Source organism: Argopecten irradians, chromosome 3, assembly GCF_041381155.1.
Source record: "Argopecten irradians isolate NY chromosome 3, Ai_NY, whole genome shotgun sequence".
Classification (NCBI taxonomy): domain Eukaryota; kingdom Metazoa; phylum Mollusca; class Bivalvia; order Pectinida; family Pectinidae; genus Argopecten; species Argopecten irradians.
Window position 1 is genome coordinate 10,775,444 of NC_091136.1, and position 15,270 is coordinate 10,790,713.

The 15,270-nt window shown below is 34.7% G+C and overlaps 1 protein-coding gene and 1 long non-coding RNA gene across 2 annotated transcripts; one reads left to right on the top strand and one right to left on the bottom strand.

Moving 5' to 3' along the window:
- The first annotated feature begins 2,866 nt into the window (after nucleotides 1-2,866).
- Nucleotides 2,867-4,366, top strand: LOC138319463 (C-type lectin domain family 5 member A-like). The gene is made up of 2 exons (XM_069262619.1): nucleotides 2,867-3,116; nucleotides 3,645-4,366. Exons 1-2 carry the CDS (start codon nucleotides 2,936-2,938, stop codon nucleotides 3,857-3,859), a joined length of 396 nt encoding a protein of 131 aa, XP_069118720.1. The 5' UTR covers nucleotides 2,867-2,935; the 3' UTR covers nucleotides 3,860-4,366.
- A 1,952-nt stretch (nucleotides 4,367-6,318) lies between these two features.
- On the bottom strand, nucleotides 6,319-9,625 carry LOC138319910 (uncharacterized). Its single transcript, XR_011208042.1, has 3 exons — nucleotides 9,108-9,625; nucleotides 8,301-8,477; nucleotides 6,319-7,769 (listed from the first exon to the last, which is right to left on the bottom strand). It is a non-coding gene; the product is annotated as an uncharacterized lncRNA (long non-coding RNA).
- Nucleotides 9,626-15,270: the final 5,645 nt, after the last annotated feature.

Genomic DNA, 15,270 nt, shown 5'->3' on the forward strand with positions numbered 1-15,270 from the left:
GCAGCAGAAAACTGACATTAAAATTGAATCAGATATGAACTGCGAATACAAACTCCTAACACACCTAGTACATAGATAATTTGGGGGGCCAAACGTGGCTCAAACCATACATAGTCATTTATCAGATTCATAATTGACAATTTCCTAAGATTTCCAGGAGCTCCAAACATTGTCATTACTACACATTTTACATTTGCTAGCTGCCCTCCATGTCCCTGGGAGGGCCGAGCTCCTGAGCTGGAATTGGGAAAGTGAGATGGACGTCTCTATCCAGAATTTTAGTTCGCTAACGCTAAACACCATGGCCATGTCAGTGGTCAACTGCGTAGTTATCTGTTCCCAACTGACCAACACTGCCGCTGCAACATTTAATTCGGACACAAGTTCGTGTGGGTGTTTTCCGAACTGAACGGTCTGTCACCAAACCCTGGACATCTCGTCTTGAAAAGTAAGTGAATTGGCGTAAGACTAGGTTTTATATACGTTGTTCTTGGCTGAATAACCATTCTATCAAGTCAAGGGCAGTTTTTTACTTACTTTTAATAATGGACATATCACATTACAATGAAAGTGTATTTCATAACCGAGCTTTAAAAGCATCTTTGTTTACTTTCAAATTAAGGAAAAGCGCGGAGAAGTAAGTATGAGCATCACCCGTTCATTGGTGAATTTAAGATTCCGTTTATTTGATCTTACATTTATTTACTATGTCCCAGTCTCTACAGAAACTCTAACTATGTGATTATTGTCAGTCTCCATGTGTCTGTTCAGTTTGTGTTCATTGTTTGTTAGTTCGTCTGTCCAATTGTGTTCATTGTCTGTTCGTCTGTCAAATTGTGTTCTTTGTCTGTTTGTCTGTCCAGTTGTGTTCATTATCTGTTCGTCTTTCCAACTGTTTTTATTGTCTGTTTGTCTGTCCAGTTGTATTAATTGTCTGTTTGTCTGTCCAGTTGTGTTCATTGTCTGTTCGTCTGTCCAATTGTGTTAATTGTCTGTTCGTCTGTCCAACTGTGTTCATAGTCTGTTTGTCTGTCCAGTTGTGTTCATTGTTTGTTCGTCTGTCCAATTGTGTTGGTTGTCTGTTCCTCTTTCAACCGTGACTATTGTCTGCTTGTCTGCCAACCGTGTCTTTTGTCTGTTTGTCTGCCAATTGTGTTTACTGTCTGTTTGTCAGTGCAGCTGTGTCTATTGTCTGTCAAACTGTGTTCATTGTCTGTTTGTCTGTCCAACTGTGTTTTTGTCTGTTTGTTTGTTCGACTGTGTCTATTGACTGTCTAACTGAGTTTATTATCTGTTTGTCTGTCTTTTCGTATGTTTTGCTGCCCTTGATACATTTGAAATAAACAATATTTCTTTGTAAGTATACGGTTTATAAATCATATGTTGTTTTAACGTGTCCGTCTTGTATGTATTTATGTAATCTAAGTGATAAAAGTTAATGAGAAAGTACTGTGTGTAAATCTCCAAATGCTTGCTATGAAAGAAACATTTATATTTACATGCGTTGTAAATTGCATATCGCCATCTATGATAAGTATTTATGAAGTTTGATATTCACAAAAAAACTTGAGAAAGAAGATTGATGTATATTTAACATATATTTAGTTCAATCAACAGTTTGCAATGTTTGCTGTTAAAGGTGTGGTTCCCTGATGAATGTTGATATGTTTCTGTGATAAGTAAAATGCATTTCCGAAGAATTAATTTGCACCATCACGAATGAACACAAAACAAAAGAAAAAAGATAACTGAATCAGCGACCATTGTATCTAAAATGAATTGCGTAACGTGAGTACATGATTACGCTGGAGTGCTGGTCGCAGAAACAACGGGCCTGTGTCAATAGTATAATATATGATGGGAAATTGCTGTACTATGATACAGCGATTGGGTGATGTAGCTATAGCAACAGGACGATGGCCTATGAACTACTGTTGATATTTTTGCTCTAAATACTAGTAAGGAAACACTACCGCAAATCCAAAACATGTATAGCTGCCACTATGCTTTATTCTCAGAACGAGACTACGTCCGGTTACATACATCATGCGAAATACAATCAAAGATAGCATATATTGTACATCTCCTACACTTTCAGCATAAAAGCGATCATGTGTACAATAGCAAATGCTATTAGTGCAACATAGATAGATAAGAGGTATTTTGTACTATTTTGATCTTTTATTCCTGTATTGGTCCATCATGTTTTCAACCCAACGTCACCATTGCTCTTTATCTTTCGTTTTTCATTCATATCATCGGTATCAAGTCATCTACAGGATTAAAAGGACCGCAGAATCAAACCAAAAATAGATTTCTGGAAAAAATTCTTCCTGGAAATCCCCATTTGGGCATTTCATAGAGAAGTGAATGTTTAGGAGCCTGCTGATTGGGTATTAATCGTGCATCGTGTTTCGGACTGGGTAGATAATCAAGATAGGAATTTTTTGAATTTTTTTCAAATTCTAGTGCGGAATCCAAAGATTGAACCCTACATAAAAAAGTTTAGCAAGATGGTACTTCTTTACCGATTTTTATTCACAGTTGTGAGAGATGACCCTCTTCCAAATTAGCGATAAATGACATGACTTCCTTTTAAATGGACAGTGGCAAACTTTAATATGGTTGCTTATGGAAAGTCATTGGTTCTGCGGTCTCTTGAACGATGAAGCGATGATAATATGCGTGGCCCTTTCCAGAGCCATAATCGGGAGATAAATCATCCTAAGGCAACACCTGTTGACGGTGTGACTAATACAAACCTCTAAAACATTGAAAGTGGACAAGACAGAATTATTAAAAATTGCATTACAAATTATTATGTACATGTATGTATAAAATCCATTTGTAGACGACGTTCGAGGAATGAGATAAAGACCCGTTTTATTTTCTCTGAAATATTTTTGCAGCTATACCTTCTGGCTACGATGGCATCATGGATCTGGATTTCTTCATCAAACTTAACGATGCGTACTGGAGTACCTATGACGAAGCTACCGCATATTGTTTAAATGATGGCGCAAGATTGGCTATCCTCGATACAACTACAAAACTCAACTATGTCCTTGCTTTACCTGACTATGACCGTGAGTTTTTCATTGAATGGACATTTTTCAGTTAAGGAATACACCTGCTACATATATGTTTGCTCTATTCGGCACTGACGAAAAACAGCAGTATTTTAGAATTTCAGAACGAGCGTCGATCCGACGACTCACTTCTAAGGCGAACCATTGTTTAAAGATGGACATGTTTGCAACAATATTGACATCTTTCAGCTTAAGTTTGCATGTTGGGAATTAATGTTACAGTATAAATGGTATACATGGTCATAGTCTTCAAATTTTAAGTTGGTCAATATGATATGTAAATATCATGATGACCTAACGAGACGCACGGAATCTTAATAATATCTTTAATTAGAAATTATTTACGTGACAAAATTCTAACTTAATGGAAACTGAAACATTTCACTGAGTCACTGAAAACTCTTTCACTGTTCATTTCACAATGAGTAGATTATGTTTTTACTATTTTATTATTTTGTTTTCATTTCATTCTTCAATCTATATAAACGTTATGCCTAATTTGTATGTACTTTGTTTAATCTAGACACATTTTTTTTTTTTTTGCTGTCCTATCAGCTGTCCTATACTACCTTGTCGGAGCAACAGACGAAGCTCAAGAGGATTATTTCGTCTGGACTACCGGAAATATTGTGTCCCGTGATGCGCAGTTTTGGCTAGAATTCCAGCCGAACAACGCAGATGGAGATCAGGACTGTTTGACTTTACATCTGTCAAAATACGATGACGTCACCTGTACTAGTGATTTCCAATTCATATGTGAACTGGTGTAAAATGTTCAATTTATCTGACTCTAAATATACACCTGCTAACAGTTAATATCGTGAAATGAGGGTATCTGCAATCAGTATTTCATATACTTATTAGTTATTATGTATAACAGACTGAATCATTGGGTAATATAATATGTTCCAATAGATAATAAGTACTTTTGAACGCTTCATTCGTTTTCGCGATGACAAATGTCGGACTACATGCAAATGTGATATTTTAAATGCTAATGTCAAAATCCAGGAACACTCTGTTCGCCAAGAAGCCACTTTTAATGACGATCTTACACCAAACCATCGTTTGATCCTCACATTAATAGTCTCCAAACCGAAAACAATTTTTACCATTATCGTTAATTCTTGATGCATATTGATGTAAAGAAAAGCAAAAGACAGAAAAACGAATTCACATTTGCTCCAATGATATTTGTATCCATATGTTTAAAACAGTTTATCACATTTGTACTAACGCATAGCTCATTGTTTGATGTTACTTAACCGTTTCTACCTGCAGTTGAGTAACAGTCACCTATAGATTATTGCTATTCTGGATAGCACTGATTTGCATGTTTATAAATCTTTTTCTTGTGCAGTTTAACATAAATAACACGATAAAGAATTCGTTGGCTGGCTGAGGTCTCTCACTGCTGACGCGTTAGTTGAGCAAACATAACAATATATAAAGAAATGTACATTTCTGGAAAAAAAACCTTTTAGCGGGTTCAGTTCATATTGCTTTCACCAGCTTTAAATACTATTATTATAACTTATCATAATAATGTAGCAGATACTTTTACACCTTTTACTTTGACAGACTTTGACTTACCAAATCTGTCTCAGAGAAGAGTTTAGTTTTTAATTTAGATTGGCGATACATGCATGGATCCACCTGGCCAGCATTGGAGTCATCCGATGTATTCAACGTATCTACATTCTAGAAATCCGGTGACGACCAGGAAAACTGTGAATAGGACAGCATCAGACTCGAGAGACAGCGAACAGTTGGGAGAGACCAGCAACGGTGTGTTATCTTGGCACGTCGAAGCGCATTTTCCTTGAGGAGACACCTATGATATCGCAATGGAGGGATACATGTTAAGACACCCCCGGGATGGCACAAGAGTGACAAATCTGACAAATCTTGGCAACGACTCCGGAACGGAATATGGACATGAGACAGACCAACGCAAGAAAGGAAAGCATATGTAGTTGCGGAAAGACCTGTAAGAAAGAAAGAGTTTTGAAGATCCATCGCACGTAGATGGACTGCGCTCCCATTCTCAACCTGGCGCAAAGCGCAGAGAAATCTGGTGAAACGGAGGAGGAGGTTGTTCCGGAAACAACCACAGTAACCACAGTCTCCAAGCACCAGAGGGGGGATAGGAGCAAGGCTTGGAGGTAGACTCTCAGAGGGAACCGGCGGAGGATTAATCAGGGCAAGGAGAGGAGAGACGAAAACTTGTTAAATGGCCTGGGAGTTTCAACAAGGCAGCATGGCATCAGTTTGATGAGGACGTTGTCAACATCCTGGAGGTAATGTTCGCTGGAAATATCGATAAGAAGGTAAAGGATTGGCCACATGAATATGCAGCATGAGAATAAAGAAATTTGGAACTGAGAAAACGGAAAGAAGAAAGGAAACAACCGGGAAAATAGAAGAGAGAAGGAAACTGTTAACATGAGAAGGACGCTGAAAGCACTTAAGAAAAAACACAGGGAAGCATCAGACGTCCGTCCAGAAACAAGCTATCGTTGTGATCATTTACCACATTTCTTAGGCCATGGAGTTAAAGTATCTACCGGTAGTGTATAGGTCTCTTACAGCATCTGTCACTGCAAACTGTAAGGGAACAAGTATGATTATTAATGCAAACTAAGCTTTGTCTGAACTGTTGGATAGTGAAATTATGGATACATCAGATAAACAAGCGTTCACACAAACTGTCACATCATGTGGATACTTATCGAGCGGGTGGATTAGAGCTTTCACACAGACTTTCACATCATCTGGGTACTTATTGAGCGGGTAGATTAGAGCTTTCACACATACTGTCACATTATCTTGGTACTGGAGCGGTAGATTAGAGCTTTCACCGTAGATTGACACAGACTGTCACATCATATGGGTACTTATCGAGAGGGTAGATTAGAGCTTTCACACTGCAGACTTTCACATCATCTGGGTACTTATCGAGCGGGTAGATTAGAGCTTATTGTGATGTACAGATAAAGTTATATATAATTTACATTTTGAACAAAATAAATGATTTTGGTATCATTTAAAATTTGATCTATTTCGTATCAAAGAAGGATATACACACCTCATACCATCGACTTCAAAATACCCACACAGTTGAATGGGTGCAAATGCAAAGGGAGAATAACCCTAAAAGTCATTTCAATGTTGTTTTCACGGCGTGCAACACAGCGGTATGGGCATAATAAGACTCAAAGTTCCATCATATTTCAAAGTGATTTATAAAACATTCAAACATTTAATGGGAAATAGATTTAATAACAGTGATTTCAAAGCATGCTAATATGAGCTATTATTTACATTTGTATTTCAATGATTGTAAGTATTGCAATTCTCAAAATATTTGTAATTGTGGTACTGAAGCTGCTCTTGGTTGGTTATTGTAAAACTTACAGCACATATATCTTTAAAGGGACATGAACCTAAATAAACCATGTAAGTTTGAGTAAAATACATATTTAAGACGTGTCAGATACCTTACTAAGTAATATATATCAGTTATAACTTTTCTTTTGTCGTTGAACATAACTGACATGATCAAGGTTTCGTTGGCTGGATGAGGTCCCTTACTGCTGACGCGTTATTTGAAAAAACATAACAAAATATGTACAAAAAGATGTCGCTTATGTCAGTACAAAGTTTAGAAATACATACATGCCATTCATTTAAACAAGAGATAAAGGGGACGCCCTGAACATTCACCTACAAACATTAAAAACTAAATACCTAAAATAAAGGAAAATAACATAAAATCACCTGTGAGCAATTTATCTCTTTCTAATATTTTCATTTAGTTGGATTAAGTTTGCCTTTAACAAGATATGAATACATAAAGGTTTATTTATAACAAGACATGAATATTTGAAGGTTTATTTATAACAAGACATGAATACTTAAAGGATCATAATTTAGCAAGACAATGATACATAAAAGTTTTTATCACATAATCTGCCTGATATCCAATGATTCCGCCCGTGTAATAGTTTTGCACATGTTACTAGCGTCATATGACCTGGAACGATTTTCATTTGCTGGAAATTCATTGTGACGTCAGACAGAAACAATAAAACGACGTCAGGAAAAATGACGTGACGTCAGGATTACGAGTATGGCGGGAAAAATGGCGGCCTCTACTGGATTTTCGAAATACATTTGGACGGGAAATTCTTTGTAATGTAGATGTTTGTAGATTCATATGTGATAACAATTACTCCTTTCTTAAATTTGTGTTCATTTCATGAGATTCTGTGAAACTCGTCTTGAAGTTTTATTTTTTATTTTAAAAAAATTCTCAGACTCGTTTCATAAAATCGAATATGAAATAAACACTCTTGTAAGATCCTATATATCTCTAGCAAGACAACTATACACGAAGGTTTACTTCTAACATGACATGGACACATAAAAGTTCATATATTATAGTATTTTCAATATACTAAAGTAAGACATATTCACAAACAAAATTCATAGGTTGACTGCAGGTAGCATCGTCAAATAGATAATTGTTCACCACTAAACAGTTCTGATTACCGAGATAGTTATCAGGCTGATTGTCAGGCCACGGGGGTCTGTTTCTATTTACCACACCTCCTGTTGTCCAAACGAGCGTATCCTCAACTGCAATATCATCAGCTCCAAGGTGGTAATAATCGCTGGCTGCCATTACAAGAAAATTCATGAAAGACATTGTATATGTATTATTATCAATTTATAATACACTATTATCGCGAAATTAATATAATTATGATATTTGATTTCAACTGTTTTTGCTATATACAATTTGTCCTTTCTTTTCTAATTTGAACAACTTCCATAAACAGTATAAGCCCTTTACTGTTCTTTATGAGGGGTGATTTAGAACGTAAGGGGTTTATTGATGTCTATCTAAACTAATCAATAATTTATGTTACCAGTTCGAAACTACTTGGTACGTTGTTCTATCTCGGCAACTATAACAATGATATCTCCTTATTATTAAGATAAATATTTTATGGTGTATTTCAAACCGTCTTCTCTGATTTGTACCTAGCCGTGTTTGGATTTTTATCAACAATATCAAACAATAATATTTTCTTATTTGAATTTGAATCAGTAATTTTACCTATTATAAAGACATGGATTTATCAAAAATACGACATAGTTAGAAAACGTCAATGCGAATCTAAAATATAACAAACAAATACGTACGCTGTACATCTGGCAGTCCGGCAACATACGCGACTTTTTCGTCTGTATCCAAAACAGCCAACCTTCCTCCGTCAGCGTTGCAGAACGTCTCGGCGTCCGTGTGAGTATTCCTTTGGCCAGTAACAACTTTTATAAACCAATCTAACTGGCTGTTATATAAATAGCCTTCAACTTGAGCTGAAGAGAGGAAAATATTTTTTTCTTTTTTTTTTCTATTATTAAAAATACATTTGCACACTTAAGATCAAAAGATAAACATTCAATTAATGTTGATATACCCTTTTATGTGTGTAGATCGTTAACAACCTGAATCAAATTGAATCAAATTAAATTGATTGATACTTTTAATTAAGCAATGATAATTGATATTTCGTTAGTTGTATGTAGTTTGTAGCATTCTTTTTGGATAGGTTTTTATATCATTATCTTAAGGCGTCTGGAAATGGAAGTTGTGATGTCATCACAATGTGACTTTAGAAAAAGTACACCTAAAATTGGATTCATTTTGAAGTTAAATTCAAAAGGTCCAACTATCGATGTGATTTGTCTTTAATTGCGTTGTAACATTAAGTGTTGGCAAACTTTTGGAATTTGTAACACACAAATTAGGATTTACCTTTATTCTTTCGATATTGCTTTAGACTAAAAGTTCTACTAATGTTAAATTCTTTTTACTAGCATTCATGGTATCATACTGTACATGAAATTCACCATTATTCAACATTTCAAGTATAGATTAGATGTGAAAAAATATATTTTATAGACCTTTTTCTCTACGAAAATTACAGACCAGCGTTATCTACTTACTTAATTTCCGCTTCCAAAAACGATTTCCGGTTACTGGTGTGGCGGTAGGTAGACTGTCGTAACAATTACAGGTGCTGGTAAGTATGTTGAAAGTGGCCGCTTTTGAGTTCTGTTTAAAACAAATGGTCAGGCAGATGACAAGTGTGGTCGTAGTTCTGGTAAGTTCCGGGGCACTGTATGATAAACCAGTCCTGCCGAGATCTTCTGTCCAGTTGGACTCTCCTACTGTCACTATATTATCAATCCAGATATCATGTACCTAAATAGATTTTTGTCATATAAAATGTATTATTAGAATATCACAATGCCCCCGGGCCGATTTCTTGCTTTTGTTGAAATTATGTGATAGCGGCCTGGGTATAGGCGTAGCGTCAAGAGAACGTTAGGTAAAAGAGTGTCATTAACGAAGAAGTAAATAAATCCTTTATGTACTCGTTTTTTACAACAATAGAGGCACCAAAAAAAAGTTCGCTTAAAATGTTAGCTGATTGTCTTGCAGTAGGATTTGCTTAATTAGAAACTTTTATACAATACACTATTTTTTTTTATATTAAATTAAAATTAAAAAATTAAAAGATAAGACTCTTCTGGGTTTTTTAATTCTTATAAATAGCTGCGGGTCACATTTTACTGACACCAGTTATACTGCTCGTCTCTCATTCTGTTGAATGCAAGAGCAAAAACGATAAATATTCTGTAAAAGTACTTAAAGTAGCACAGTCAAAATGAAGCTCAGATGCGAAAACCGTGCATTTGATTAGTGCGGTTATCAAAAAAGCGCAATTCGATGGTTCAATATCAGACATAACATTTAAAAAAAAATTAGCGCTATATGTGTATTAGCGCTTCAATAGGTAGTGCGAACAGGGATAAAACAAAACAGTAGCTAGAAAAATAAATACGTTTAGAATAGATTGGTGTGTCTCATGCAACTTACATCTCATCTGGTTTGTACGCTGTCCATTAATTAAAGTGAACAGTCGGGCAAGGATGGCTAAAGTCGGTAAAAATGGTGTGAATGTATCCAGTATATAATTTCTTTCAAACTTTCCTTTACTTTAATGGTAATGGTCAGAACTGGGAAACGTAAGCAGAACTTGGCCGTCGTATTAATATGTGAGAACTTTTGGAAGCCCAATGTACGCATTTAAACTTGTTTTCTTTGCCGGACTATTCACTTTAATAATGAAGGTAAAATATTCACAAGAGAAAATGTAGTGTGCTATGTTAGCTATATTAGTAATTAGCCATAAATAAACATTTATCCTTAACTATCAACAAGAGATGACGTCAATGGCTTATAGAAATAGTCCATGAAATGTAACATAATAACACTTAGACCACATAAAAAGTCGGATTCCAGGACCTCGCTAGTGTAAATATGATACAATGGGCTACGTTAAATATTATTGACACGCGGAAATACAGATTTGCTTGAACCATACAAATTCAGAAATGTATCTGTAAAATAATCATTCATATACATATTGTACAGAAAATTGTCTTATCCTCATTAGAGAATGCTGTAAATTAGATAAAGCTTAAAAAAATATCAACTGATGTTAATTGCAAATCATAATCGGCACATGCAGCTTTTTCGATACACTGTAATGTAGTAGTCTAGTTTAAATTTCAAGTAAACAAAGTTAAGGTTCAGATAAAAGTTACTAAACTATTATTATGTTCACCAAATCACATCACGATGACATACCATCACACAGTCTTTATATTAACGTACAATACAGTGTATAATCCCAGTGTCGTTCTATAGTTATTTTTTTTGCTCAGATTATAAGACTCTTTCATATGTGGATATGAAGGATAGGGATATTCTACCAGAGGGTCACAAAATGTAATAAAACCCGAGGCTTGCGGGGGGGGGGGGGGGGGGGGGGGGTGTTTTGCAACATTTTGTGATCCCGAGGGTAGAATATCCCTATCCTTCATATCCACTTATGCAAGAGTATTTTTCGTTCATACCTCGACGGGTTTTTTTTGCAATTTTACAACTATATATAATATCCCGCCATTTTGAAATAAATTCGAAGAAATGCACGGCTGAAAGTCATTTTTTTATACATGAAAAAGTACGTGATATTTTCAACAAAAAATCCATTGTGAAAAAAATGTTAAAATGTTTTACCGAGGAAATGGAAATTTTGTTGACGCCGTGACGCCGCGAGGCTTTATTGCATGGGTAGCCATGCAATACAGCCTCAGGTGGCATAAGTGAATTGCCCTAGACCAGCCAGTATTACACCCGTAGGTGTGAAAGAAAATTGTCTTATTATACCTGTATCTAAACTCATTTATTCAGTCAGATATATAAATTACGTTTAAAGCAAGTATTATATTTACCGTTTGACACAACACCTTCATCTTGATTTTACACGTTTATTTCCAAATATAATTCTTATAGGTGAGCTCTCTACATATCTCCCTCTCATCACTACAACCATCATTTGACCTCAGCGACTCTCTCGTCCCAACTTACATCTCGTATATGTATCAACCACCATAACACCTAAACCACCATCCCATTTTAAACCAATTCGTCTCAACCACCATCTCGTCTCATTTGCATATAATATGAGGACTAAAATGAATACCTGTATTGACCTAGACAAATATGTGTGTTCCTTCAATATGAAATTGTTTGTTAATTAGTTATTAGTTAAACTAGCATAATTTCCTATAAAAATATTAACAGTTGAAAATACAATGTACTACGTTTGCTAACATATTGCAATTAGTAACTCTCACAAGAGATGACGTCAAAGGCTTAAATATTCCATGAAATGTGAAATAATAAACCTTAGACCATATAAGTATTCCAGGGCCTCGCTAGTGTAAATATATTGCATTGGACAATATTTATGATTATTGACACACGGGAAAATTGATATGCTTGAACCATACAAATTCAGAAGTTGTAAAATAATCATTCATCTACATGATATACAGAAAGTTGTTAGATCCTAATCTAAGGATTGCTGTAAGATAAAGCTTAAAAATATCAACTGAAGCTTATTGCAAATCATTATCAGCACACGCGGCTTTGTCGATACGCTGTACAAAAACTGTAATTTAGTAGTTAAAATACAAGTAAACAAAGATAAGGTTCAAATAAAAGTTACAAAACTATAAATTTGATCACCAAATGACATTACGCAGACTTTCCGTCACAAAGTTTTTATATCGACGTCGGAAATACAGTGTATAATCCCAATGTCGTTCTATATCTATATTTTGTGTGTTCAAATATTGGCTCATTACACTTGTTTCTAGTTTCATTCATTTAGTCTCAGACGTATAAAGATAAACTACTTTTAAAGCAAGTATTATGCATAACACCTTCTTTTGGTTTTTACACATCTATTTCCAAATATAATTCTTATTAATTGAGCTCTCTACCTATCTCTCTCTCATCACTTCAACCATCATTTGACCTCTGCGACCCTCTCATCCCAACTTACATCTCGTATATTTATCAACCACCATCACACCTAAACCAACATCTCATTTTAAACTATCTCGTCTCAATCGCCATCTCATTTCTCCCAACATCTCGTTTCAAACGCCATCTCACCTCAATCACATTCTCTCCTCTATAGACACAACATGAATATACCGCAGTCTCCTAAAACACGCACCTCGCACAACATACACGCAACACATCGCATACATGGGAGGCCGTCCTTACATGACCATAGCTGTTAATAGGACGTTAATTTATCAAACAAAACAAACAAACAAACTCCTCTTATAACTAAATCTCATCAATAACCATCTCACCTCAACTACGGTCTTATCTCAACCACCATCTTTTAATCTATACATTAAACTGTTATGAATGACAACATTTTAGGCACGAAGCGCCCAGAGACTCGAGATTTATTATAATTGCACAATGTTTTATTCATTTTATTGTTTTTAAACATTTAAAAAAAATATTTTGTTTTTAATTTAAGTACATTGACATATTCTTTAATAATTTCATGTATCTGTATCGCAGGACAATTGTGAACCATTTTGTTAGAAATATTATATTTGTATATTGAAATAACTAATTAAAGACAAAAGAACATTAATTTCGCTGTAATTCTGATCAACAATCTTATAACTTATAATGATGAAAATTATTTTCCTTATATTTATCTTGAAGTACTTCTCTAAAATTAATTTCGATGTAATTCTGATCAACAATCTAATAACCTATAATAATGAAAATCGTTTTCCTTATTTTTTACCTTGTAGTACTTTTCTAAAATAATATCGACTAAAGTCCAAAAAGTATCGACACTAAATCAAATTGTTTATAATCATCCTAAAGTTTAAATATTAAACATTTATCATCAGCAATATCATTCCATCTTTTAAGTAATATTCCATTTGGAAGATATTATCAAATAGTTTCCATTTGTATATTTTTGTCATCATTTTCTATTATGATATTGTTGATAAATTAAAAAAATCCATAATCAATCGAATCAGTAGGTTCTTGTTGAAAAATACCTTCCAACATACCTCTTCAATCCGAACGAATTTTCTTTTTACTTATAAAAGTAGAATAAAGAAATGTATTATTCACATTTTATAATTTAACACCAACACCTTGATCAACACCAGTAGATCGGAACATGTTTGTACAGTCGGACGTGCGTTATCTCCCTTCAGCTTATCTTTCTATTCTTTTGGAATAACTTTAGTTACCTAAATTACTTCACCTATCCAATTTCTTGTTTCTTTAAATTGTCGATAAATTTTCAGTTCTTCTATTCCTGATTTGTCGCCGGTTTTAGCCGTGGGAGATTTCTCTGTCAACCCCTAGGGTATGACAGATTGCGCGCGGTAACCTTTTGAACCTCAAGTGACGTCATGACTTCATGCGGTGTGACCGTGGCATGCATTGTTGATGACGTCATCAATATTAATGTGCAGACGATGGAACCATGTTCATGTCGCAGTGAACATGCTTCTTTTTAGGCATTTATTAGACGTTCATGAATTACCCCTCGGTTTGTGATTTTGTTGTCACAGCCTCTAGATAGGGAAATATTCTATTAATCATTAATAAAGATAAAGTCAGACTCAAACCTTGTATTGTAGATAAAGGAACTTTCTGTATTTTCATATTCTTGTTTCCCCTTATGACCATTCGACAAATATCTCGATAATTATAAATAATGAGTGCCATATTACTTTGTTTGAGTTTCAACCACATTGCTACATATCGATGTAAAATTTTGGAACATTATTTTTTGGAAGATTGCATATGCGTACCGGCGGCATATGAAACAACATTCCGGTTCCTCCTATTTTTATTTTTATTTTTTTGTTGTTGTTGTTGTTGTTCAAAATGATCATTTGGAATCACCTTTCAAGATGAATCTTCAGTTGATAAAAACGCTTTTATCCAGGATACATTCAAATCATCACTATGTGATTCAATATCCCGAATAAATAGACCACCTTTCGATTTATAGTGAATCATTTCAATACGTGCAATACCCTCTGGTCCATCATTCCAAATAAATCGATAAATCTATTTTCCAATCTCATTGATTTGGTCCTTACTTATATAGTTGACACTTGCTATATACGTTATATGTGGTATCAATTAAGACTGCACAATAACAGATTTTACTATCATGGATAGTTTTCTTGTTTTTCCAATTATTGTAAGGAGCATTAATACTTGTTATTCTGTCTGCCTAATTAAGATTCGAACATACCTTTAAGTTTGTACCAAAGTGTATACCTAACGACTTGATTTGCTTAACCCAGTTTATAGCCCATGAAGGAATTATCTTTATTTTTGTTGCACCCCAAGTATAACCCTCCGTCTTCGACTTATCTAATTGTAAATTTTCTCAAACTGTTCAACGATTGATAATGCTCTATTCGTGTCCCTGTGCTTTAAAAATAATGTAGTGTCGTCGGCTAGTTGAGAGATTGTTATTTTTCTATTTCGTTTGTTGATACCACTAATGTATGCATCAGTTTTCATTTTCTGAGACAGCGCTTCTGTTGCTAGGACGAAGGTCAAACAAAAGAGGGTCCTGGATATCACGTGACATAATGTTACTTACAGTTAATCAAAAATTATTTTAACACAGCCTTTGATACTGGTATATAGCACTTTCACCCATTTAATAAAAGT

Coding starts and splice junctions, on each gene's coding strand:
- LOC138319463 (XM_069262619.1), top strand. CDS start 2,936: ATGGATCTGGATTTCTTCATCAAACTTAACGATGCGTACTGGAGTACC. Junction 3,117..3,644: donor CATTGAATGGACATTTTTCA/GTTAAGGAATAC, acceptor CTGTCCTATCAG/CTGTCCTATACTACCTTGTC.